We start from the raw sequence: 25,083 nt of genomic DNA on the forward strand, positions 1-25,083 counted from the left end.
AAGTCAGATCGTGACAAAGACATATTCTAGGCTTGTTCTCCCTTGTCCTTTTGAAATCATTACTTCTTTACTCTCAAACAAAATGATCTTCTGAGGCTTGTGCTTTATTATTATAACATATTTTTTCTTCTTAATAGCATAATATACTGAACTTCTGGCACTTCTCTACATTTATTGTGAACTTCTGGCTCAGGATGTTTTCATTCAAATTCAGTCCCGCCATCTCCCTGGGCATCTTTAATATCTCATGGGAAATTAATTTAATGCATAACATTATAGTTTTCTGAATTTAGTTTTAATAAACTTTACCTCTACTTTCTCCTAGCAATCTTTCCTTAGGATAATTAACTCTCATTTATTATTTAGAATTGTTCCACTTCTATAGTCTTAAATTTCATTAACCTGCTCTGAGCAGACCACAAACTACTACTACTAACTCAATCACTCTTGGCCCCCGCTTTTCCCCAAGTTACCACTATTTTTCTACTTTATTGTCTTCTCTATCAGTCTACATCCCATAGTTCACCACAAATAATGCCTTGCTGTTTCACCTGCCCCTTGTCCTTCCATCATGTGTGTTCTGTAAATCCCCTGTCAGACCACTGAGAGTTCCATCTCTGCAAGAGCTGTAGAAAAGATCCCATAACTCTGTAGATGGAACCATTACAAATTCACGTTTTAAAAAACTCAGTTGGACCTTAAATGCTATCTAGCAGTCTGTGACATATCTAGACAGTCCTCTCTCTCATTCTTCAGGAATATCCAAGTTCTCTCATTCTTTTCCAACCACCTACTGAAGCCCTAGATTCCATTTCACTGAAGGTTCAGTAATGAGTAATTAAAAATATGGGCCTGGGAATCAGATAGACCTGGCTTTCATTCTTCTCCACTTTCTGAAGATTTGGTTTCGGGCAAATTACTTAATCTCTCTGTGCCTCTGTGTTCTCATATGTAAATGTAGATATTAATAGTATCACTACATTATGAAGATTCAATGAGAAAATCCATGTCTAAGGCTTAACGTGGGCCTGATAAATAATAAATGTTAAATATATGTTAGTTTTTATTATTATTTATGCAGTAAACTGAGACAAATTGGCAGGAACTCCCTCAATTTTCTTGTGGCAACTACTGATTCATCTCTATCTGCACTCATTCTTTTCTAATTGTTTTATGTCACAACAGAAGATGAATACTGCCTATAGTGTAGGGCAAATATTACTCCATTAAACATTACAGATATCTGAGGGAGAAAAAAAATGGCGTAGATGATAGAGGTTCTGTTCATACCTCTGGTGACCAAATCGAAGTTGTGATGGAAACAAGGAGCAGTAGCAAGTAAAAATCTCCTGGCATCTAGATGAACAAGCCATACAACTAGAGAGAAGTCCGGGAAATCACCCTGCAACAGCAGAAGATAGGACAGGGCAAGGACGTGGGGCTGCCCGGTCCTCAGCTGAGCGAGACGGAGGCTGCGGCAGCGACAGAAGCCTCTTAAAGGGGTCGTGCCTGCAAGTTGATTTTTGTGGTGATGGACCTGTTTGCTCTGAGCATCAGTGACAATTGGGCTATGCACAGGGGGCACCAGGGACTTACAGGGAGATATTTTTGAAGTGAGGGCTAGGCGAAACTCGTTCTGTACAGAAGTGCTGGCAGTATCCATTGTTCCCCGTTGAGCCCTCTCCCCATTCAGTGCAGGACACAGAGCCACCATAGCTGAGACATCATCAAACTGGATAACAGAGGTTTGCTCCACACAAAGGGTTCCCTGAAACCCCACCTCCCCCAACTTGAGCCCCACCCAAGCCATATCCAGGTGTATCCTCAATGCGTCAGGTGCTCCTTGCTGAGCAACACGTAGACTCACACTGTTGGCAGCTGGCCTTGGTTTCTGATGTGGTCTTTTAAGGCAACTATAAGCACAGCATCTGTGGATTGCTTGCTGAATCTTATCAGGTGGCCCTGTAGGGGTAGAGGCTTGGGCTAAGTTTGGCCTGCAGCTGAACCCCTCTTAGGACTGTGCCACTGGACACCTACTTCACAAATCCACACTAATAAGACCGAGAGACTTAAGAGCTTTGCTTAGTACATAGAAACAGATATGGAAAGGCAGGCAAAATGGGAAGACAAAGAAGCAGAAAACCATCTGAGAGAACAGAACAGAGATCCAGATATGATGGTGTCAAGTAATCTAACAGATGCAGAGTTTGAAACACTGGTTATAAAGATGCTCAAGGATCTTTTGGGAAGTGTAGATAAATTCAGTGAGAACTTCAACAAAGAGATAAAAAACATAAAAATAAAAATGGAAATTATAAAAGGGAACCAGTTTGAAATGAACACATTATCTGAGATGAGAAGTATATTACATGGAATAAACAAAGTGAATAAAGAAAAAGATAACATGCCCTATATAGAGGACAGGAAAGCCAAGGACACTCAATTGGAATGGCAAGAAAAAAGATGCCAAGACTATAAAAATAATTTAAGGAGGATACGGGACCTATATCAGTGTAACTGAAGAAAGTCAAGATATTGAAAAGCTGTTTGAAGAAATAATGTTGGAAAACTTCCCTAACTCAGTGAAAGAAATGTATGTAAAACCCCAGGAAGCTCAGAGAATTCCCCAAATCAGGGATTCAAAGAGACCACACCAAGACACATCATAATTAAAATGCCAAAATTTAAATACAAAGAAAGAATATTAAAAGCAGCAAGAGAGAAACAAATAATTACCTATAAGGAAAAACCCATAAGACTGGCAGCTGATTTCTCAGAAGAAACTATGCAGGACAAGAGGGTTTGACAAAAAATATTCGACAGAATGAAGACCCAGGATCTACAACCAAGAATACTTTATCTGGTAAAGCTATCATTTAGAGTCGAAGGACAGAAAAAGAACTTCCTAGACCGAAATAAACTAAAGGAATTTATTACCACCAAGCCAGTATTACAGGAAATGTTGGAGAGATTTCTTTAAAAATAAAAAACATGTATCAAAAACAGGAATAAAGAATGGTAACAACTACATTCCTATAATAAGTACCTTAAATGGAAAAGAATGAAGTGCTCCAACCAAAAGATAGAGTGGCTGAAAGGATAAGAAAACAAGACCCCTACATATGAAAAGGAAGGGTATGGAAAAAGATATTGCTTTGATGGACCTAGAAGGTATTTAAGTCAGACAGAAAAAGATAAACACTATATGATTTCTCTTATATGCAGAATCTAAGGAATAAAAAGAACTAATCAAAAACAGACTCATAAATATAGTGGACAATTTAGTGATGGAAAGAAGGAAGGGGGGTTTGGGGGCCTGTGAGAATAGGTGCAGGGCTAAAGAGGTACAAATCAGTAGCTGATGCACGGTTACAGGGATGAGGAGCACGGCATAGGGAATGCATTTAACATTAATACGTTGGCCAGGTGGAGGATCAGGGGTGGGAGGGTGTAACTGTGGGGGGAGGGGGCGTCGTTTTATGAACTATATGGATGTCTAACCAATGTACTGTATACTTGAAACTAAATTTAAAAAATCACAGATATCTCCTGCATTTTCAGTTTCTTGCTTTGCATTTTTAACTCAATTTTAAACATGTTTAATCCCCTCCCATTTTGAAAATATCCTCCTACAATTTTATATCTAGCTACCCTATTTTAACAGCCAAAAGTGTATTGTTTTTGAAAAAGTAATATATACCAGTTATCTCAAAATTCTGAGCCACAAAGAAGTTGAGTAAAAATATCAAAAACTGAAAGAGCTTCTTGACATTTTGCTTGATTGCATTACCAAATTTTACACCATTAATAATTTCTTCCTTGAAAGTCTTGGCTTCTAAATACCAAATTTCTTCTGAATTTCCTAAGCAAGTCTTTCTTTGCTTCTTAATGTTGATATTCCTTGGGGTTCTGTCCTTAGTTCTCTTCACTTTTTATCTCATACACTCTCTGATGGACTTCATTGACATCTGTTGATGTTCTGACACTAAAGTTTATCATTCTCAAGCCTTTATTTCTGACCCGGAACACTACCAAATCATGAAAATCTGGAAGGACATATAAGTACCCCAAATAACTGTAATTCGAGATAAAACGTGTTAAACATTACAAGGGAGGCTCAGGGGAAAAAAATATGGAAGCCAAATAAGAGGGATCTTGTTCCTGATGAGATCAAGTACAGAGAAAGATTTTTGTAGAGGAGGTGAAATTCCCCAAACCTTGATAGATGGTAATGTTTTGATAATGAAAATATTTGGTGGCCAGGAATAAGAGAAAAGAAAAATAAGGGAGAGTTTAGCGCCCGTTGGGGAGTAATGAGTAGCCTGGTTTTAACTAAAATTTAACCTGTACAAGGCGATAAGGCTGAATATTTCGATTGGACCTGGACCTCTCAGGGTAATTTTTTCAATTTGTTGTTAATGAATGCCCATGAATTATCAAAAATGTCTCAGGGAGTTACTGTCACTAAAGTAGTAATACTTTATGTTTCAATTTCCTATTTTAAAAAATTAACAATTTAATATTTTATATATCTCTCTTCCTTAGAATAGGACCATTTGAGAGCTGAGTATCTACAGTGTAGACATGTGTGGTGATTAATAGAGGTTGTATTAGTTTGATAATGATCCCACTCAGCTTTTATCTTATTCATTTTCATATTTTGTTAAAATTATAATCATTAATGGATATTATTTGAAAGCAGTTATTCTAACCAATACTGATGTTGAAATGCAACAAGGCAATGAGGATAAAATTCAATTCAGTATGTCTTCAAGTTCATAACTAAATTCATATATTACATCCATTTGATAAAAATTCTTAAATAGTATATCAATATGTTGCTAATATTTAAAAATAGAATTAAAGAAAAAATTTTAGTGATGATTATAATTCATTTGGCTTCTTTTTTTTTTTATTAGAAATAAGCCTATACACACCTACATTGTGTTATTTTCAGAAAACGACCTGTAATTAGCAGCCTGAACCTTTCTCTCACAGCTCATTATTTAGAAATAAAACATGAAAGTTATATGAGAAACTATTTTTCAAGGTGTAAAATGCAATAATTCTAAACATCAGGTCCTGCTGGCAGTTTTGGTCTATTTGGGCCATAATGTGTAATTTAATTATCTTAAATCTTTATTGTGAAGTATGGCACATCTACGGGAAATTGGTCTAGGGGCACACACTGTGCATGCCCAGGCCAGGAGTGGGAAGTTCAGAGGGAGAAGCTGGGGATTCACGGCCATTGGAGGTGGAAGGGACAAAGGAGAACAAAGAAACTATGGCCCGTGAAAACTCAGAGCCCTAATTTCTCAGCGCACTTGATTTTTACTGAGCTTCCCGCTTGGACTTTCCACAAAGTTTACTTTGCCTGCATTACTTAATAAAATCACTTCTGCTTTGCTACTTTTTGTCCATTCTGTCATTCTTCTCTGAGCATTGGAGTTCCATGCAAATCTTTCGTGGGGGTCCAAGGACCCAACCCCTGACTCCCACAATGCAGACACTCGATTGCCCATGACATTTTCTCTGTGTTTTAGAAAACAGTTTAACACCACACCAAAAAATAATGTAATAAAATAGTCTTAACTTGTCAAGTCAAGCCTTTTCTTAAATAATTTATTTAATCAGCCCCTTCATTTGAAAATGAAAGGGTGAGGTTTTATAAACTTTAGTAATAAAATAAATAAGTCGTGGGGTGTAATGTATAGCCTGGTGGCTATAGTTAACACCGTATTGCATATTTGAAAGTTGCAAAGAGAATAGATCATAAAAGTTCGCATCACAAGAAAAAAATTTGTAACTATATATGGTGATACATGTTAACTAGACTTATTGTGGTGATTATTTCACAATATATATTAATATAAAATCATTATGTTTTACACTTGAAACTAATATAATGTTATGTATCAATTATACTTCAAATAATAAAAAAGAATCTCTGGCTTACTTGCTAATTTTCCCTAACTATGCTCCATTTTTTCTAAAGTCTCTTTTTTCATTGGAGTAAATTATCCAAATTATTTTAATAAATTAAAAAACCTTAATATTTAATATTTTCTCTTGGAACTTTAGTTTCTTATGTAATTAAAATACATGAAGACAAAAGTTAAAATAAAAAGAAAATTAGGAGAAATGATCACATTCCTGTGAGCAACAAAAATTAGTACATACCTAGAAATAAACATAAAAAGAAATATGTAAATAAAGTTTATATGAATAAAAAAATTCCTTAGTTTTCTAAAGTTGCTGCAATTTTAAGAATTATAGAACCCTTTCCAGAATGGAAAGGAAGAATTAAATGCTAAGGGGCCATAGTATTTTCTCACCAAGTGGCCTGGTGCTTTGGGGGGAAAGCAGACTAACCCTTGATGTGTGATGCTTTTATTACTCAGAGCTCTGAATCATTTCTCAAAGAGGCCTATATCAACCAATCAGCAGGCTTCGATTCTGATACTTTCCTCATGCCTTTTACTTAATAAAAATCTCATTTATTATTGTGCAAATTTAGATGCTTTCATTTTTTTACATGAGTTCCCATGAGTGAAATTAATCATTTGGTCAAAATATCAAAATCGGTTAATAAAAGAATAAATAATAAACACAAGAAAGTTCAGATAATCATTCAAATTCTATTTATCTGGAGTTATTTCTGGACTAAATGTAAATAACTTCTGACAATCTAAGAAACTCTGAACATTTTCTTCCATATGAAATTTCCCTAAATAAAGAAGACAAATAGCTAGAAGCTTAACAGGAACATTTTTCTTTTTAATAATAATTATCTTTATACTACATAGCATGACACACAAGGAATTTGCCTTTTACTGCATGCATTTGGATAATAATTCTGATTACGAATTAAGGTGAGCAATGGAGGGAGGTGGAAAGCTATTTATGACCATATTATTTTAGATCTATTTATGTTATTAATTTTGCTTCTTTTGTCATTTTGCTGACAGTAAACAAGACATTGCCTATTCCTAAAGTGGATTTCAATGTATGAAAGAAGTTGGCCACCTGGCTGCTTGCTGCTTGCTTGGTTTCAGAGCTGAGGCCACCTGAGCTCTCTGAACAATCTTCACCATTGATAGTATGGCCTGAGGATACAGAGATGGATGACAGTGTCTGGTGGACCCTCACTTTCATCCTGAAATAAAGACTGGAGTATCATTTAGACCTTGCCATTTCACGTGCAGCTCAGGCCACAGCAGCCACTTCTGAATTTTCTCTTACTTGGCAATGGCTGGGAAGAAGGAAGAAGCCAGATTTATCTGTGGGACTAAATGTTTTCTCAGACTTCTCCTCCGTTGTGTCTGTGAAATAAAGGACATGTCAGTTAATAACAGGCATTTCATGACAAACACGATTTTCTAGAGTTAAGGTGCACCACTAATTTTTGCAGAGATTTTAATCCTCTTAGAAATATAGTTATTTACTTAACTATCTTGTGTGCCTCTAGGGTTAAAATATGTTAAAAACAGGAGATGGGGTTCCAGAAGGGTGTGAGTAGAAGAGCAGGAGCTTTGGAACTACTTGACTGGGTGCTTATTCATTCTGGGACCCGACTGCCCAATCTGTAAAGGATTGCTCAAAACAAAACAAAACAAAACAAAACAAAACAAAACAAAACAAAACAAAACAAAAGAAAAGCTTGCTAGGTTGTTGTAAGGCATAGAGATATTGTATATTAATATCATCAGAGTCCATTGATGATGAAATAAGTGAAAATTGCACAAATGAGAAATAAGTTATTTTGAATTGGATATTTTTGGAAGACATATAAAATGTTAAACTCATTTGGTTTAAATTCAGATCAAGCAGTGTCTGGTTTGTCAATAATATTCAGCCAATATTTACAGCATGCATCAATTTGATCTTATGGTCTATTATAAGGAAGAAGAGAGAGAAAAAAAAAGGGAAGAGGAGATGTAGAGAGTTATAAAGTAAAGAAGAATACAGAATGAACCCGAAGGTCAAAGTTCAACCACCTAAAAATCCCTTAGACTTGGACACTCATAGGTCACATGACTGCTCCTCTTTCTCTCTAAGACAAGGTGGGAGACTTAGTTCCCTAGCTCAATCTGCCGAAGAAGAGCCAAGGCAACTTCTTAAGCTGCACTGAGCTTTCCTTAATTTTGTATTCATTTTTTCCCTTCTCTTACTTCTCTTCTTTCTAACTCATTCATTCTTTCATTCAACTAATGTTCTTTGAGCATCACTTATGTGTCAGTCTGCTCTACACACTGGAGTTCCAACAGAGAATTAGTCAAAATTCCCACCTTCACGGATCTTGTTTTCTAGTGAGATAGAATCAGTAAAAAAATAAATGAATTCTTATATAATGTAATCTTCGGTAGTGACAGGAACCATGAAGAAAAATTAACCAGGGTGAGGAGATGGAGACTGAAGGGAAGGGAGGGGTCCCCCCATTATTTGTTCATTACTTGTAAACTCCCATATGGTCATTCTGACCAGGAGAGGCCCAGCAGCTTACCTATCTCTGAATTACATTGTATTGTATCTAAATGTGCAGGCTCTGAAATCAAACTGCTAGGTTTAAACATTAGCTCTTCTATCTAATTTTAGGATCTTAGATAAATTACTTATCCTCTATGTGTCAGTTTTCTCAATTGTAAAATGAGGATGATAATCATGACTACCTTGAAGATTAAGTGAAAGACTGCATGTCAAAGTTCAGGATTGTACACTAACTGAAAAACAAATGTTAGCCACTATCATTAGCAATATCCCTCAGTTATAATTTTGTTAACCTAAAAGTAAAAGACCAGAGTGAGAGGCAACAAGCACTTATCTGAGGTCAAAAAGAATAGCTATTCTGGAAGCACTGATTCAGGCAGAAACCCAAACAGTGTTCCGATTAGGAGGCGAAGGCCAAGGGAAGTTATGAGGAAGGGAAGGGGAACAATGACATGAACAGAAAGAAAGAATTTCTATTGTGTTAATAAACTGCATTATTCTTTAGCTATGCCCGATAGTGCTAATTCTAAAAAACTCTTCAATTTTTAGTCCTGTAGTCAGGATTTCTGTCAGCTTTAAAAAGTCGTTTAAAATACAGTGTTGGTTTGGCCCAGTTCAAAAGTATTTTTGCTCGGTTCAAACATTCCAAAGGTCCAAGGACTAAGACGTTCAAGAAAGTTCCTCTGGAATGCCTTCACTCTATTTTAAAATGGCTCCACTTATGTCAGCTTTTCACAGTTTAAGCACTCTTTTCATGTAAGAGAAAATTGTGAGAATTTCTGTTATTTAAATATTCTTTGGAAAAACCATAGAGTATGCTGTCATACATACCCTCTTTTACTTTTGGATGATAAAGTGGGTACGTAGAAGTTCAGCGACAGAAAGTAACCTCCCAGGGTGATCTGATCATAAATTCCTACCTGGGCAGGTCATAGTGGGTAGTCATGCTCGAGGACTATAATTTCCTTAGCAAAAATTTTTAAAGCAAGCCCTGACCATTGTTCTCCTGCAGGTGGATAAACACACTTTTGAAATGCCAAAAGTAATCCTATCCGCAGATGCCTAGAAGGTAAAACCACCCTCCAGGGAGCAAAAGCTTGTTAACTACCCTGTACCTTGCTTTCTCCTACCTTTCTGTATTCATCCTTACAATCTCTTTTTATTTTAAAATGTGTATGTGTATATAAATATATATATCAAAACTGTCATTCTCTGAGGCATTTGAGACCTTGCTTTTTGGCAATGTCATCAGTTTAGCTCAAATAAAAATTCTGTTCAGGTTTGGCTGTTCTTATATTGACAACTTAATCATCTTTCTATTATTGATTGTTTCTACAATTTTGAAAATGGATTAGATGTCACAAAGTTTACATTCTCACCCTCTCTTCCCACATTTAAACTGAAAACGAACTATAAACTTATGCCCTGATTTATGTTTTCCTATACTGTTTTGTAACTTGTTTCATTCTAAAGAGATTTACAAATCATTTGCACGAAAACCATTTAAAGACATCAATACTCAAAATCAGTGTTCTTATTATTTAAAAAGAATAAATCAAAGAGATTAAGACACCTGTTCTTGGACTCTGCTCAGAGGAGTTTCTCCCCTCACTACTATGAGCTTCTTGACCTAGAAGTAGCTTCTTGGTGCCCAGCAGAGTGCAAGACATAGTAACATTCAAGGAATTCTAAAATGTTTATTTCACAAAACTGAAATTTGAATACTAGACTTTCTGAGGTAATTTTATACCCAGCTTCTTGGGAACGCTTTTTATGAAAACAGGCATTCGATGTGTACATATTGATTTAATTTCATCCACTATTTTCCAACTTAGCTGTTTGGGTTCTTAAAATTGCAGACAATCTTGCTTAAATCTCTACCAGTTTCCAGATTTTATTGTCATCTTGCTAAGTCTACCAGTTTCTGAAAAGGACCTAATTTTATTTTGAAAACTAGTTTTAACCCCCTGGCCACACTTTTTTCTTCATTAAACTAGAAAGAGAATTTTTAATCATAGCTTTGTAGCACCTTTTCTGTAAGTAAATAGAGACATCGATTCCCTTTGACTTCTTGTGTGGTTAATGACCAACGGAAGCCATTAAGAAAAAAGAAAACATCTACTAAAACAACAGATGTATTAAAAATTCCTTGGTGTTAGAACAAATAATTATTCCATTTTATGATCTCTGATAAAATTAATCATAATAGAATCAATTTCTGACTGAGTGGAGATTATTATGTAGATTAACCATGACTAATTTATGATTTCATTTTTGTCTTCTCCCTGGCATTTAAGACATATTTGGCCACCTTCTTTCTGTCTCTTAGTTTATACTGTTAAACAACAAAATTCAAGTAAATTTGAAGACCTAGCTGGCTTTATTAAATGATTTCCAAATCGAGCAGCATCCCATCTAGTAAATAGAAAGGTGCTCTGAGTAGCTATACAAAATGGAAGGTTTCTATAGGCAGAAGGAGGGTGGGGCAAAGAGGTTAAAACAGTGAATTTTTTCAAAGTTGCCTCCCCTTAGGGGAAAGCCAGGGCTCTTATCAGGAAAATGACCTCACTAGTGCTGATCAGGAAATCTCAGACTAATTGATTTAAAAGTCCACTTCTGGGAGAGATTGAAATAGCAGTTAGGTTAAGTATAAAATTTTGGCGGGCCTTAGAGTAAGTGATTCCATTTTGGGTCTGTTTCTTTAAACAGTACTTAGAAAATGCAAGTTATATTTAATATCAAATAAAGCAAAACAAATAATGCAAATATGGGGCATAAAATATATGAATTATAAAACTCAAAACAAATACTCTTAATTACCTGTTAGTTTTGGATTATTTATACCACTGTTTTATCTATCGCTCAAAAAATTAAAAGCAAATGATATTATTTTTATAAATACTCTTCTATTGCCAATAATTCTTACTCAAATAATTGGCAGAATTGATGAACAAGAATCATTCATGTTTTCATTAAGTACACAAGCTAACGAAATTATGGTCAAGTTTTCTATATTAAATAAAGCAGCTTTTTATTGTTGTTATTGTTGTTTTATTTGTTATCTGTTATTCAGTTAGGTGCAGACAGTGAGAACCATCTCCTTTCTGTTTTTAGTCTGACTTCATTGCATTGCTTATAAAAATTACCATATGTTAGATCTTCGTCTTTATGTTTGATCTATTTTAATGACTAGATGAATGGCCAGAGGTTAAGTTAGGCCCATATAAATGTCCTAGAACTAGTAGAAGAGTGATAGGGTTTGAGTTTTTTAGGTTATATGATTTAATAGAATAAGCATGAAATTTGGAGTCAGAGCACATCTCAGTTTATCACTTAATTTTTATGTCATCTTTGGCAAGTCACTTGAACTCCCTTTAGGCTCCATTTTTCCCAGTTCTAAGATAGGCATAACATTTTCTTTGTAATTATTGTGAAAATTAAAGGAATCATTTATAAAAACACTATGTAAACTGTAAGGAATTGTATGTTAGTTATTTCTATTAATACATGGGAAAAATTCTCCTTGACTTGGCTGGTAAGCCAGAAACTACTTGATGTCATGGCCTCATTCTGTAAGTACAATAAGATTAAAAAGTAAGGATGGTTATACAGCTCTCGGATATGTTATATTATATTGCCGGAGCTTTAAAACTAGTTGATAAACCTAAGTCTTAACTCTAGTAAAGTTTATTTGTCAGGCTCAGAGGCCTTGTTTGATTTTCTTCTCTGTCTAACAAATTCATGATTTCCAGCTCACTAAGCTAAAACACATGCATCCTGGAATATTTATAAAAAGAGTATGAACCAAGATAATTTTAAGCCCAGAATATTTCTGGGAACACAATAACTAACAATCCAAACAGAAATGGCATATATCATGAATTCTAAGTACCAACTTACTTTTTCATGTTGAACATGACCTCCCTTCTTCTTTCCTGGAATGCCATCTGAAGACTCCCTTTGTACATCTGAACCAATGAGTGGAAGGAATCTTAGACTAGTGGGGCTTGGTACCTAGAAGCCATTAATAAAGAGTTAGTAAGACAAACTAAAATGATTACTTCTATAATGTGAATTCAGAGGTGGATGATAGGGAGTGAGATGTTCCAATTGCTTTAAAACACACTCCCCTTTCCACTATTGATTCTTAATACTTCACCCACAGCATCATCTGTAGCCTAAGTGTTTGATACTTATTACAATGAACATGTTCTTGGGAAGGAAAAGTAACATTTTAAGAAATAGGTTAAGATGAACTTGAAATATTTCATCTACAGTTTGTTATTCTTGGCTAGTTACGGAGTTCTTTAAATTAACAGAGATTATCTGGAATGGAGATTTGAAAGATGAGTAAGGATTTAGAGGAAAACAAGGGGTAGATGAATTCTAAGCAGAGGGGCAACACAGGCAAAGCCACAGAAGAGGGAGGAATAGTGTGATGCTTAAGGAATAGCAAGCGATTTGGCATTGCTGGAGTATAGTGTATAATGTGGTATAAATGAGGTTATACAGAGGCCAGATCATGAATGTTTTGTATGCCAGGCTAAAAGCATTTGAATTTTATCATGTAGCTGATAAATTTTGAAATAGTTTCCTATAGTACTGTTCAATGCGGAAGGCCAGAGATAAGTGATCAAGGCCATTGATACACAGAACTAAAGACTTCTCTGCATGTTTATGGAAGCATCAGTCAGCTTAGTTACGTGATTTCCTCCAACCTTGCTTGAGAGTCCAGGGTCAGGAAGGAGATGTCAGATTCCTTATTGTTCTTTAACCATTCTAGTCTAGAAATGTTCAACACACCTTATATATAGGCAGAGAACCAAAAATAATCCCCGCTTCTTTGTTTTCAGTCATGAAACCTTCCAAGGCATGTCTTCGAAGCTGTAAAACAGAAGAGTGAATGTTTAATGAAAAGAACACATTCCATAAGTAATAAAATTCTTAGGTTCAAATTCTGGCTCTGTCACTTATTAGCTGCATGACCTTAGGCAAATTTTTGCCCTGTTGACTATTATAAGGATCAAATGAGATAATGTACATGGTAAGGCTGCTACTCAAATATAATAATTATTACCATTGTATTGTTATTGATAACATGTCAAAAATCAATTAGCATAAAAAAGTGAATAGATAAATATTACATAATTGAGAATAAAAAGGAATGGGCAAAACAAGATTGCTGATAAAATCAGAGATTCCTAAGTGAAAGGTATTTAAGGTGTGATACGGAGAGGCCATGCCTTGTAATATTTGGGGTATTTAATTGTCTCAAGAGCTTTAAAACCTTTCTAGAGATTTCTCCAAATTTATTTGTTTCAGTTAACAATTTATTTTTAAAAAATTATTTATCTTAAAATTAGAAGAGAATATTAAAAGTGAATACTAATCTTCATTTTCGGATTGTGCTATTTCAATCCTATTCAACAAAATTGAGTATCTGTTACATAGCTATGCATGTATCATTGCCCATGAAGAGCTTATGATTTAGTGGTGGGATGCGAAGGTCAGTATATAAATAGTTTTGATTCAGTGTAGATCATGGTACATGAACATATTTGAGACACATAGCAGGAAGAGATTGGGGTCTTCGGGGAAAGTGGAATTAACATTTACTGAGTGTCTACAATGCACCTGGTGTACGTTTTCTCACTTTTCACAACAACTCTTCAGGGGCTTTTCACATGAGGAAAGAGATAAAATAATTTATCTAAGTCTATAGCCATATCACCCTGAACAAGCTCTATCCCGTCTGATCTTGGAAGCTAAGCAGGGTCAGGCCTGGTTAGTACTTGGATGGGAGACCACCTAGGAAGACCAGGTGCTGTAGGCATAAAAAATAAAAAATAAGGAATTGTAAGATGACAAGGTCCTTGCAATCTGTGAGGTCAACCAAGGGTTGTCTCGCCTAAAAAATAAATAAATAATTTATCTAAGATTAAACCTAATTCTGTTATATCCATATCTCATGCCTGTTCTGCTTGTCACGCTTCTTCTTGAAAATTGCTTCATTTAGAAAGTGTTAAATATTTATTAAATATGAAGGTGACACTGTAAAAGAATGATGACATGATACGTTTTCATGGACTTGCTGTGCTGTTTTACATTGGAGTAATATCCTCCACTTCGAGATTCTTAGTGTACCATCCTCTGGCCTCAGTCCTCACCAGCCCTCAGATGTAATGACTATCCTGACTTTTGTGCTTTTATTTCTCTTGCTTTTATTTATATAGTTTTGCTTTATATGCACTATAAAAGCAAAATAACATTTTATTTAGTTTTACTTCTTCTTGTCTTTTATATAAATGAAATCATTATGTATATTTTCTTATGTAAAACTTTCCTCATTCAGTAGGACAATACGCTTAGAACATTCATTCATGTACGTGAGTGTTATTTTAACTCATTTATTTTCACTGTTCCATAGTGTTACAATTTATAAATATGCTATAATTGATTTACCAATTTTACTGTTGATGAACATTTAGGCTGCTTTCAGGATTTTGCTATTACAAACAATATTGTTCCGAGCATTCTTGTACTTGCCTCCTAAGCACATGTTCAAGATGTTCCCCAGGGTTGATATTTAGTAAATTTTCAACTTTACTGGATAATGCCACATTGTTTTCCAAAGTGGTTCTACCAACTTACACAACTTTCACCAGGAGATCAGTGTTCTGATTGTGCCAAATGCATACTGAGCCTTGATATTGTCAGACTATTTGATATTTGCCAACCTGGTGAGTATAAAATTGTATCTCATTATATTACTGATGTGAATTTCCATGTTTGCTAATGAGGTTGAGCATCTTTTCATGTGTTTATTAGACTTTTTTTTTCTTTTGTGAAGTGTCTATCAAGTATTTGACCTGTCTTAAAATTGGATTGTCTTTTATATTTATTGATTTTTAGTTCTTTTTCTATTCTAGATACTAATCTTCTGTCAGTTATAAAGGCAGTTAGAAAAGTAACATGGACTTTGACAGATATAGGTCATGGATATGGCAAGGATGGCCTGCCCAGGTGAACTCTAGGGCCAGAAGACTGAGAGGAATGCTCAGGGAAACTACAGCTATTTGTAGAGGATGAGCAACTGTAAGTTAGTAATGGGAGGTAAATTTAGAAAGGTAAATTTGGTTTATTTTGTGAAAGATCTTGAGTAAATCAATTTTAGCTGATTGATGCCAGAACTTAGCCTAAAGACTCATGCTATATTCATTCTTTAGAAATGTTAGAAATAGAATGAATAACAATATGCTTCTCTCTCCTAATTCTGCACTGAAGAAAAGTATGTCGGTTTGTGATGAGTAAAATAATGACAACCAAAGATGTCCACACCCTATCCCTCCACCCTTAACTTGTGAATATATTGCTTCACTTGGCAAAAGAGACTTTGCAGATGTAATTAAGGTTAAGAACTTTGAGATGGAGTATCCAGGTGCATCCAATCTAATCATGAGAATCCTTAAAAGCAGAGACCCCTTCCTGTTGTGTCAAAGTCATGTGACCACAAACAACTGGTTGGGGAGATGCAACATTTCTGGCTTTGAAGACGAAGGAAGGGGGCCACAAACTAAAGAATATGAGATTCTCCTGTAGAGCCTCCAGAAAAGAAACACAGCTCTGGCAATATCTTAATTTTAGCCCAGTGAGACTGTTGACTTAAAGAACAGTAAAATAATTAATTTGTATTGTTTAAGCCGTTAAGTTTGTAGTAATTTATAATGGCAGCAATAGAAAACTAATAAAATGTACATATCTAAATTCAAAAAAACAAAAGCAAACTGTTTTTATTTGTTTTTTAAAGCTACCTTTGGGGAAGAAAGAGACTCGAAAAATTTAAAATCATGTTCCACTTCGAAGGCCTTGGGAGATACACGTTTGAAAAGCAAAGACATTGAGCTCATTTTCCTCCATCTGTGTATGAAGATGCAGGAAAAACTGTTAGTACATACACATATCTTGAATTCTCTTCCTACCAAACAAGTATCCATTACATTCTTTATTCTCTGGGTCCCCAAGTTCTCTGGTTCCCAAAGCATCAGCCCTAATGATGCTACCTCTGCACTTAAGTCTTACTCTGTTTGGCTTCCCAGATATCCCTCCAGGGAAGCCAAAGAGATTTCTATTAAACTTGAATATTCCATGTAGTTAAATTCATTAATAACCATTGGAAAAACCTGTACAGTAGGGATGAGGAAACTTTGGGTAAAAAAACCAATGCTTGATATTTGTGTGACTCAGGATAGCTTCTACTGTAGTTAAAACTTACTTAAGTATATAGTTAAAAAGTCAGAACTAAGCATTAAAGACATTAAAAAAAATAAGCAGTATGTCCTAAGATGGAGTACTTCTACAGAAGAAAGCCCATTTTTCTACAGACAAGACATAATTCTTTACTTATAATGTGAAAACATTCTTGCTTTATCTACCACATCTTCCCTACTTGCTCCCTGGACTCCAAGCTTTGAAAGACTGTAATAGCCTTTCATTATTTTGTGCCTTTGATTAGGCAATTTCCTCTTTGGTCTTCTTTGTTTGAATAAATCCTGTTTGTTCTTCTTTGACTATCTTAAGAATTGGTGTTCTTAGCTGTACTGTTATCCTGAATTATAGATTTTTATGCGCTCTTCCACTGGATTGAAAAATTGTTGAAGAGTTTCAGGCTTTCCACTTTTGAATTCTACATGTCCTGCACAGTGTTACAGTATCATAATAGTTTAATTCTTGTCTGCTATCTAAAGCAAACACCCAATGATCTTACCTTTGCCGGTCAAATACCAGAGGATATTCATATTTTTGTTTCTTCTCTGTGAACTTGCTTTCTTCTTTTATTTCTATGGGATATTCATTAACATCACAAGGCAAAATGAAATCACTTGTCTGTGATATTTCAAAGAATCTTTGCTGTCCAAAATATCCACAGTAATGGCCATTTTGGGCATGCCAGAGCCTGAGGAAAGGTAAAGGTAGGGAGAATAAAGTAACAGGAATTCAGTGGAAGTTCTTTTGTTAATGATTAGCTTTTTACTGGTCCATCAGGGATAATAAACTTGAGTCTGGGACTCTTCCCATTAAATGTATGGAGCTAATCATAACATAAACATTTTATCCGTTAGAATTCTAATGTACAACAATTTTGGGAAATGTCAATTTGAATCTGTACTTATGATATCCTTTTATTAAGCCAGAAAATAAAGAACAGATTTTTTTTCCCCCAAATAACATAGCTCATTTAGTTAATTTAATTAAGTTAATCAGAGTACATGTTGACTGACAGTATATTAGCTGAATCAGGTCTTAGAATGGGCTATATCTCAGCTGTCTACTTATTGTATCAGCAACAGTAGAACTTGTGGTAGGAGATACTTACTGATGCTTTTACTGTTATCAAAATCCTCAATCTCCATCTACAATTCCTACTATTGTGGAAATAACATACTAATTTTTAAAACTGAGTTCTGAAATAGGATGGTAAAAGAAGTGGCTCTTCATCTATATGCATTATTTTACCATCAATTCACTCCAGGGGGATCCTCTAAATAGCCCAAGTGGTTTAAAGTAATACAGAATTGTTATTAGCAGGAGTGTTTGCCTTATGTCATATGGAAAGATAAAATAGTATTTAGAAGATCCTCCTTTTATGTCTTAATTTCAACCTCAGAGTAGCAAATGGTGGAAATAATCATCATATGCCTGCTGCAATGACCCAGAGGGAGGATAAGCTAAATGAACTCAAAGCAGACTGCACAAAATTCAAGTGGTATCTCAGATCCAAGCAGTAGGCACTGAAGAGAAGGCAGAGCAGAGGTATCACATCGGGACTCCTCACATCTGACAGTGTTCTGAGAATGTAACATGAGCATCATACATCCTTTATATATTTGCATTCCCCAAAGTTCCCCAAGGCCATAAACGTCATGGCCTTGCCAGACCCGAAGCGAAATGGACCAATCTTTTCCACACAGAAGTTAGAGGGGTGAAGGACTAACTTCAGGACAACTCTAAGTTCATTCTATTGTAGGCAAGGACTGAAGTAACTTTAGTCTCCTTTTTTCGTGGCATTTCCTGTTCCACGTAGAATTCTCCCAGATCACCGATCCTACCTCTTAGCCTGATATGAACTTCCTGGGCCTCAGATATAAATTCTTAGCCCCTTCTATCCTCTGTCCCAGAGCTAAGCCATTATTTTTTTCATATTATAAAATCATAATTTTTGACAAATTTAGAGTGTTAAAATCGCCTCTTCCTTTAGAAAGTGGCAGCTAGTATTAGCAAAAGAATGTGGCTTAGTTATAAAGAGAAGTGTATTCTGAGATAGCTATGAATAGAGCTAGGCTGTTTGAACTGAGTTTCTAGGAAGATCTTCACTTGAAGGAATCATAAAAGCAATTTCCTCATGTCAAGGGTTACTGGTTTGAGCAGGGACTGCTTTTAACAACAGAGGTGTGCACGCAAATGTGGGGTGTGTGTGTGTGTGTGTGTGTGTGTGTGTGTGTGTGTGTGTACTACAATCCCTAGTTAACACTTCTGAGGACAGGTAGCTGAAAATAAGTTGGAGCAGAGACCCAAGTGACAGAGTTGTGAAGAGCACCTATAGTAATAAAATGTCATATTCTTAATTTTTCCTACTGATAAAATAGCAGATCCCCTTTTTGACAAAAGAAGCAGCTCTCTTTGCTCCAAATAGGACCTTAACCCCACAGATTCACTTTGAACTGAACATTTCTAAAAGTTCTTCTTCATTCATCCATTTTCTAAACATTTTTCTCTTTTAGTGACTCCTCTCTTAATGAATGGCACCAATATTCACCTGATGGTATATGCCAGAAGTCATTCTTTTTTTAAAATACTTTTTATTTTTCAATTACACTTGATATACAATATTATATTAGTTTCAAGTGCACAACATAGTGGTTAGATGTTCATATAACTTATGAAGTGATCATCCCAATAAATCCAGTACCGATCTATACCATGCAGTTATTACAATCCTGTTGACTATATTCCCTGTGCTGTACTTTACATCCCCATGACTACTTCTTAACTACCAATTTGTACTTCATAATCCCTTCCCCTTTTTCACTCTACCCTTCAACCCCCTTCCCATCTGACAACCATCAAAATATTCTCAGTATCTATGAGTTTGTTTCTGTTTTGTTTGTTTGTTTCTTTCGTTTTTTCGATTCCACATATAAGTGAAGTCATATGGTATTTGTTTTTCTCTGATTTCTATCACTTAGCATAATATCCTCTAGGTCCATCCATGTTGGAGATGACAAGATTTTATTCTTTTTTATGTCTGAGTAATATTTCATTGTATATATGTACCTGTCTTTTTATATATCCACCTATTGATAAACTCTTAGATTGCTTCCATATCTTGGCTATTGTAAATAATGCTATAATAAACATATGAAGAATGCATATGTCTTTTTAAATTAGTGTTTTGAGTTTCTTTGGATAAGTACCAATAAGTGGAATTCCTGGGTCTTTCTTTGTTTCTTGTTATAGCCTTTGCTTAAAAGTCTATTTTGTCTGGGATAATGCAGGTCTTGTGATTACATTCCCTCAGCTTCGTTTTGTTTGGGAAAGTCTTTATTTCTCTTTCTTATCTGAAGGATACCTTTGCTGGATATGTTATTATTGACTAGTGGGTTTTTTCTTTCAAATGTATCGTTTTATTTTCTCCTGGCCTGAGAAGTTTCTGCTGAGAAATCTCGTGATAACCTCATGAGATTTCCTTTGTAGCTATTATCCCCCCTCACCTTGACAGCCTTGAGAATTCTTTCTTTATCATTAACTTTTGGCAATTTTAATATAATATGTCTTTGAAAAGTCTTCTTTCTTTGAGGTAATTAGGTGTTCCATTATCTTCTAGTACTTGAATGTCCAGTTCATTCCCTAGATATGGGTTTCTAATCATTTTTTAAATAGGCTCTCTGTTCCCACTCTCTCTTCTTCTTCTGGGGTATCCATTATCCTCATGTTGCTCTTTCTAATGGAGTTAGATTGTTTTTGTAGAGTTCTTTCATTTCTCTACAATCTTAGTTCTCACTCCTCTCCCACCTGAATTATTTCTAGATTTCTACCCTTCTAGCTCAGTAATTCTCTCGTCCATGTGATCTGCTTTATTTCCAGTGCTTTCTAATGCATTATTCATCTCATTTATTGAGTTCTTCAGCTACAGGATTTTTTTTTAAGTTTCAATGTCTTTGGTAAAATGCTTTTTGTTCATTAATTTGATTCCTGAGCTCATTGAACTGCCTGTATTCATTTTCTTGTATCTTGTGGAGTTTCTTCTTGACTGCTATTTTTAACTCTCTATCATTTAGATAACATATGTCTATAACTTTGAGTTTGGTTTCTGGAGAATTATCATTTTCTTTCTGTGTTACCATGTTATCTTGGTTGTTTGTGATGCTTGATGGATTGTACCTCTGCTGGCACATTTGAAGTAGCAAATGCTTTTCTTAATTAGGAATCATTTGATTTTAACAATTCAACAGGTTTATATTTAGAGGTCTTTCCTTTGTTTTCCATTTGATGTTGTTCTACTGCAAGTTTTTGTTTTCTCTTATCTGTGCTACTGTGGAGTTGTGGTGGAGAATCATTGCTGTGGGTATTTATCGTGGTGGGGAATCACTGCTGTGGGTGTTTATTGTGGTGGGGAATCATTTCTGTGGGTGTTTATCGTGGTGGGGAATCATTGCTGTCCTCATGGGAGTTATTGCTGTGGTGGGGGTTGTGGTTGGGAATCATGACGGTCATCATTTACTGAGGTGGGTGCCTCAGCCATGTCCATGTCACTTGATTTTGAGGCACCACCACTATGGTGTGGGGATGTGGCAGGTTGGGGGGATCCGGATTTGTGAGACTGCCATGGTGCTACCTGGTTCCCTATGGCCACTGGTGCCCATTGATGCCACTGGCCTCCACCGAAATCAGGGGTGGGAGCCAGATTCTGGGGCACTGACACTGCTGCTGCCCCTCTTACCCTCTGTAGGTCATGATGAGGGGCCCTCATGCTGACTCCTCTGCTATTACCATGTTTGCTGTGTCTAGGAGCTCAGCCGCAGTGGCCAGAAAACTACATCTGTGGGCATCATCCCTGTCCTTCCCCCTGTCCTACCTCTTCTACACATTTCAGTATGCCTAACCTTCTGATGTACCAATGTGTGGATCTCTCAGGCATCCTAATGTATTAAGCAGAGGAACCCATGTAAGGTTTTAGATGTCCAATTAGCTGTAGATTTACAGGGCAATATGAAGGGGTTGTCTCACTCTGGCATGATGAGGTCACTCTCTCCTAATTTATTTTTTTTAATGTTGCTCAAATTATGTTAGTCACTCACTTAAAAGCCTTTGGTGGCTATTTCTTACAAGGTGAAGATCCAGATCTTAAGTCACACCTCCTGGTTACTGCATGGCCTGTCCCTGGCTAAGTCACCACCAGTCTGACACTCACACAGCTAGCTATGGTCTGTTGCATTTCAGTCCAGGGCCTTTTATGCAACATAAAATATTTTTTCTTTTTCATCTTTATTATTCTCAAACTCTCTAATATACTTTGGAGCCTCTCTGCTTCTCTTGATCTTACCTAGCTTTAGTTCCATAAGAGGACAATTTATTACCATGATTTTAAGACATTTTAATATGCAGCAATTTGTCTCAATAAATGTCATAACATTTCTTTTCATATATATACACACACACACACACACACACACACACACACACACACACACACACATATATATATACATACATATATATATGGTTTTAGCATTTTGTGTATGTATACTTAGCATTATATAGGCCATTAAAAATGAGTAGGCTTTGTATAACATGGTGATTATAGTTAATAACACTATATCGCATATTTAAAAGTTGCTAAGAGAATAGATCTTCAAAGTCCTCATCACAAGAAAAAATTTTTTTGTAACTACGTGTGGTGATAAATGTTAACTAGACTTTTGTGGTGGTCATTTCACAATATATACAAATATCGAATGATTATGTTATACACCTGAAACTAATGTAATGTTATATGTCAATTATACCTCAATGAGAAAAAAAAAAAAGCTAATCCTGAAGGGAGGCTCTCTAAGAGAATGTAATTGGCCACACTCCTCATGTAAATCATCTCGGTTTTCTCCAATTGCAACACTGTGCTAACCCCTCTAAATCAGTTGAGGCAGCCATGGAAGAAAAAAAAAGCAAGTAGGCTTTATAAAATCAATCACATTGTCACTGAAATAATTAGCTCACTTTAACTTTTCTCAATATTAGTTTTTCTTTTCTGTAACTTTTTATAACTTCTGATCCTGTGTCTCTTTTTGCGGTCTTCCCTGGGCGTGGGCCTCTTGCTCTGACCTAACTATCTTGCTTAATTCTTTGAAATAAGTCTACAAAAAACACGTTTGTTGAAAGTATTTATTATACCTTCTAACATAGATGAGAATGGCTTCTCGTTTCCTTGTGCATGGAAAAGAATTCCAAATCAGTGGCCAACTGTTCAAAGCCTTTTTATGCCACCTTTACTTGTTGATTTATTTTTGTCAGCTAATCAACATTGCATCTAGTGTGTATACTTAAACTTCAGCTTAACAGTCTTTCCTCTCATACTCAAACCCCAAATTCGCGATACGAAAGTCAGTACCTTACTGAGCCATCGATGGAGGCAGTAAGCACCACTTGTTTTTCTTCTACATAGATTACTTGAATAATTTCTAAAGAATGAGCACGCCAGGCAAGCAGCTGCTTGAATTTCTAAATGGCAAAAATAATGCGTATATGTTAGAATAAGTGTGTGCTGATCAAAATTCAACCTTGAGCAAAACCATTAATCATTAAAGGACCCATCTTATGAGTGACTGGTGTGAACATCTGTGGAAGATGATGAAGTCCTTACCTCAATTAGCTCTTCTCTTACTTGTTAAGCTACCAAAAATTCCATTTTTAGATATTCGTTAATATCCTTGGGCGAGGAAGTATCTTATGTCTTTAGCAATTTATCATTTATTTGATGAGTAGCAGTTCATTTTGTTGAGATTACTAACTGACTAGGTGAAAGAATAGCCTTAGGATAATGCTTGTGGGAGAACCGAGAGTGAATATAATTAGAAACAGGAAGAAGCAGAGTGGACACTAAAGGGGAGATTGGCAAGAAGTCTTTTCCTAATTTCAAGTTTTATTCAGATATAGCTCTCACTATTTTATTCTTTTTTGGGGGGTGGGGGTATATGATAACTACATAGCACAAAGAATTAATGAAAGAAATGGGCCCAACTCATTCTCTTTCAAAGACATAATGAGGCTTGATTAGTATGCTCCTTCAGGATGTGGCTTATTCTTAAGTTTAGAGCCCCTAAAGAGGCCTCAGAAGTTATTTCTAAATTTTATAAACAAGGGTTGTCAACTGAGATCTTGCTCTGCAGTCACATCCCCTTAGAGTATGTTCCCTTTACCACTGATGAACACAGACTAAGACCTTACTTCTTCCTGGGTCATTTGCCTAGGAGCATTTGTGTGGCTAGAATTTTGATAGCTTACAGTTCTCCTTTAAGGCTCCTGTTTATCTAGACTTTAACAAAGGTTAGGCACAATTACCCCTCAATTTTTTGGCCTTCTGATTCAATTCCCAGGATGAAATCTTCTGCATTCTCCTACCTCTTATGGTCTCTAAGCTGTTCAAGAAAATCTGGTCTTCCAAGGGCTCGATCTCTGCCTTGGTAGACAAGCATTTCCCTAATATGACCATATCTATAGTAAGAACTACATTTTACTTCATGACCCCGTAAAGACACACAATACCTGTACATGCATCTGAAATGAGTTTCAGTATCTTTCACAAAAGAATACTTAACCTTACTGTGTATAACACACACTGATATTATTTATTCTATTCCACCATATTTAATTTCACTCCATTCTTTTCCATTTTTATGAAAATACTGCTTGACACTCATTAGATTGATTTTATAACCCCCTAGTGGATTACAATCTGTAATTAGAAAAACACTGCTCCGTTTTTTTGTTTTTTTGTTTGTTTGTTTTCTGTATGCAATCATATGCATGATTTTTCTTTCTGGGCCAAGTTTTGACTATCCTACTTCATAGAATATCTGTACTCTATAGAGTTTCTTTTTTAAGAGTAATGTTGCAAGAGAACCAAATTAACCTCTGACTTATGGAATGACATATTAGATTTCATCATAATTGTAATCTATAACTGAATCTGGCTTAATGCATCATATATATTAGTCTATGCAATAATGAGACATCTTATAACCAGATTCTGTTGTATATTTATAAATAAGCAGCTATGTACAAATTGGAAAATCATATTCTCCAAATATAGAAAAGGTTGAATGAAGAAAAATTTAATAAGTTATTAAAATAGAGTCTCTTCTTTTAAGTTGGTAAAAATGCTTTAAAATAAATTCTATTATTGTAATTCAATATAATTATTTAACTTTGTTTCAAATATTCCTTTGAATTTTGAAAGATCTTGGTTGCCAGTTTATAGAAAGTCTATTTGCAAAAATCATATTTTTATCTGTTAAAATTAATAGTAGAATATTGAGAATCATC

General features: G+C 35.5%; 1 protein-coding gene and 1 pseudogene across 1 annotated transcript in view; one reads left to right on the forward strand and one right to left on the reverse strand.

Moving 5' to 3' along the window:
• Nucleotides 1-6,756: 6,756 nt before the first annotated feature.
• WDR64 (WD repeat domain 64) overlaps nucleotides 6,757-25,083 on the reverse strand; it is a 115,912-nt gene continuing 97,585 nt past the window's right edge. The window contains exons 24-29 of the mRNA XM_023523192.1: nucleotides 23,150-23,259; nucleotides 17,252-17,440; nucleotides 16,299-16,404; nucleotides 13,291-13,371; nucleotides 12,388-12,501; nucleotides 6,757-7,322 (exon numbers count right to left, since the gene is read on the reverse strand). Coding sequence (XP_023378960.1) covers nucleotides 7,239-7,322; nucleotides 12,388-12,501; nucleotides 13,291-13,371; nucleotides 16,299-16,404; nucleotides 17,252-17,440; nucleotides 23,150-23,259 — 684 coding nt within the window. The 3' untranslated portion in view covers nucleotides 6,757-7,238. The remainder of the gene's footprint in view (nucleotides 7,323-12,387; nucleotides 12,502-13,290; nucleotides 13,372-16,298; nucleotides 16,405-17,251; nucleotides 17,441-23,149; nucleotides 23,260-25,083) is intronic.
• LOC111731550 lies at nucleotides 14,202-14,320 on the forward strand (annotated as a pseudogene).

Source organism: Pteropus vampyrus, unplaced genomic scaffold (genome assembly GCF_000151845.1).
Source record: "Pteropus vampyrus isolate Shadow unplaced genomic scaffold, Pvam_2.0 Scaffold383, whole genome shotgun sequence".
NCBI lineage: Eukaryota > Metazoa > Chordata > Mammalia > Chiroptera > Pteropodidae > Pteropus > Pteropus vampyrus.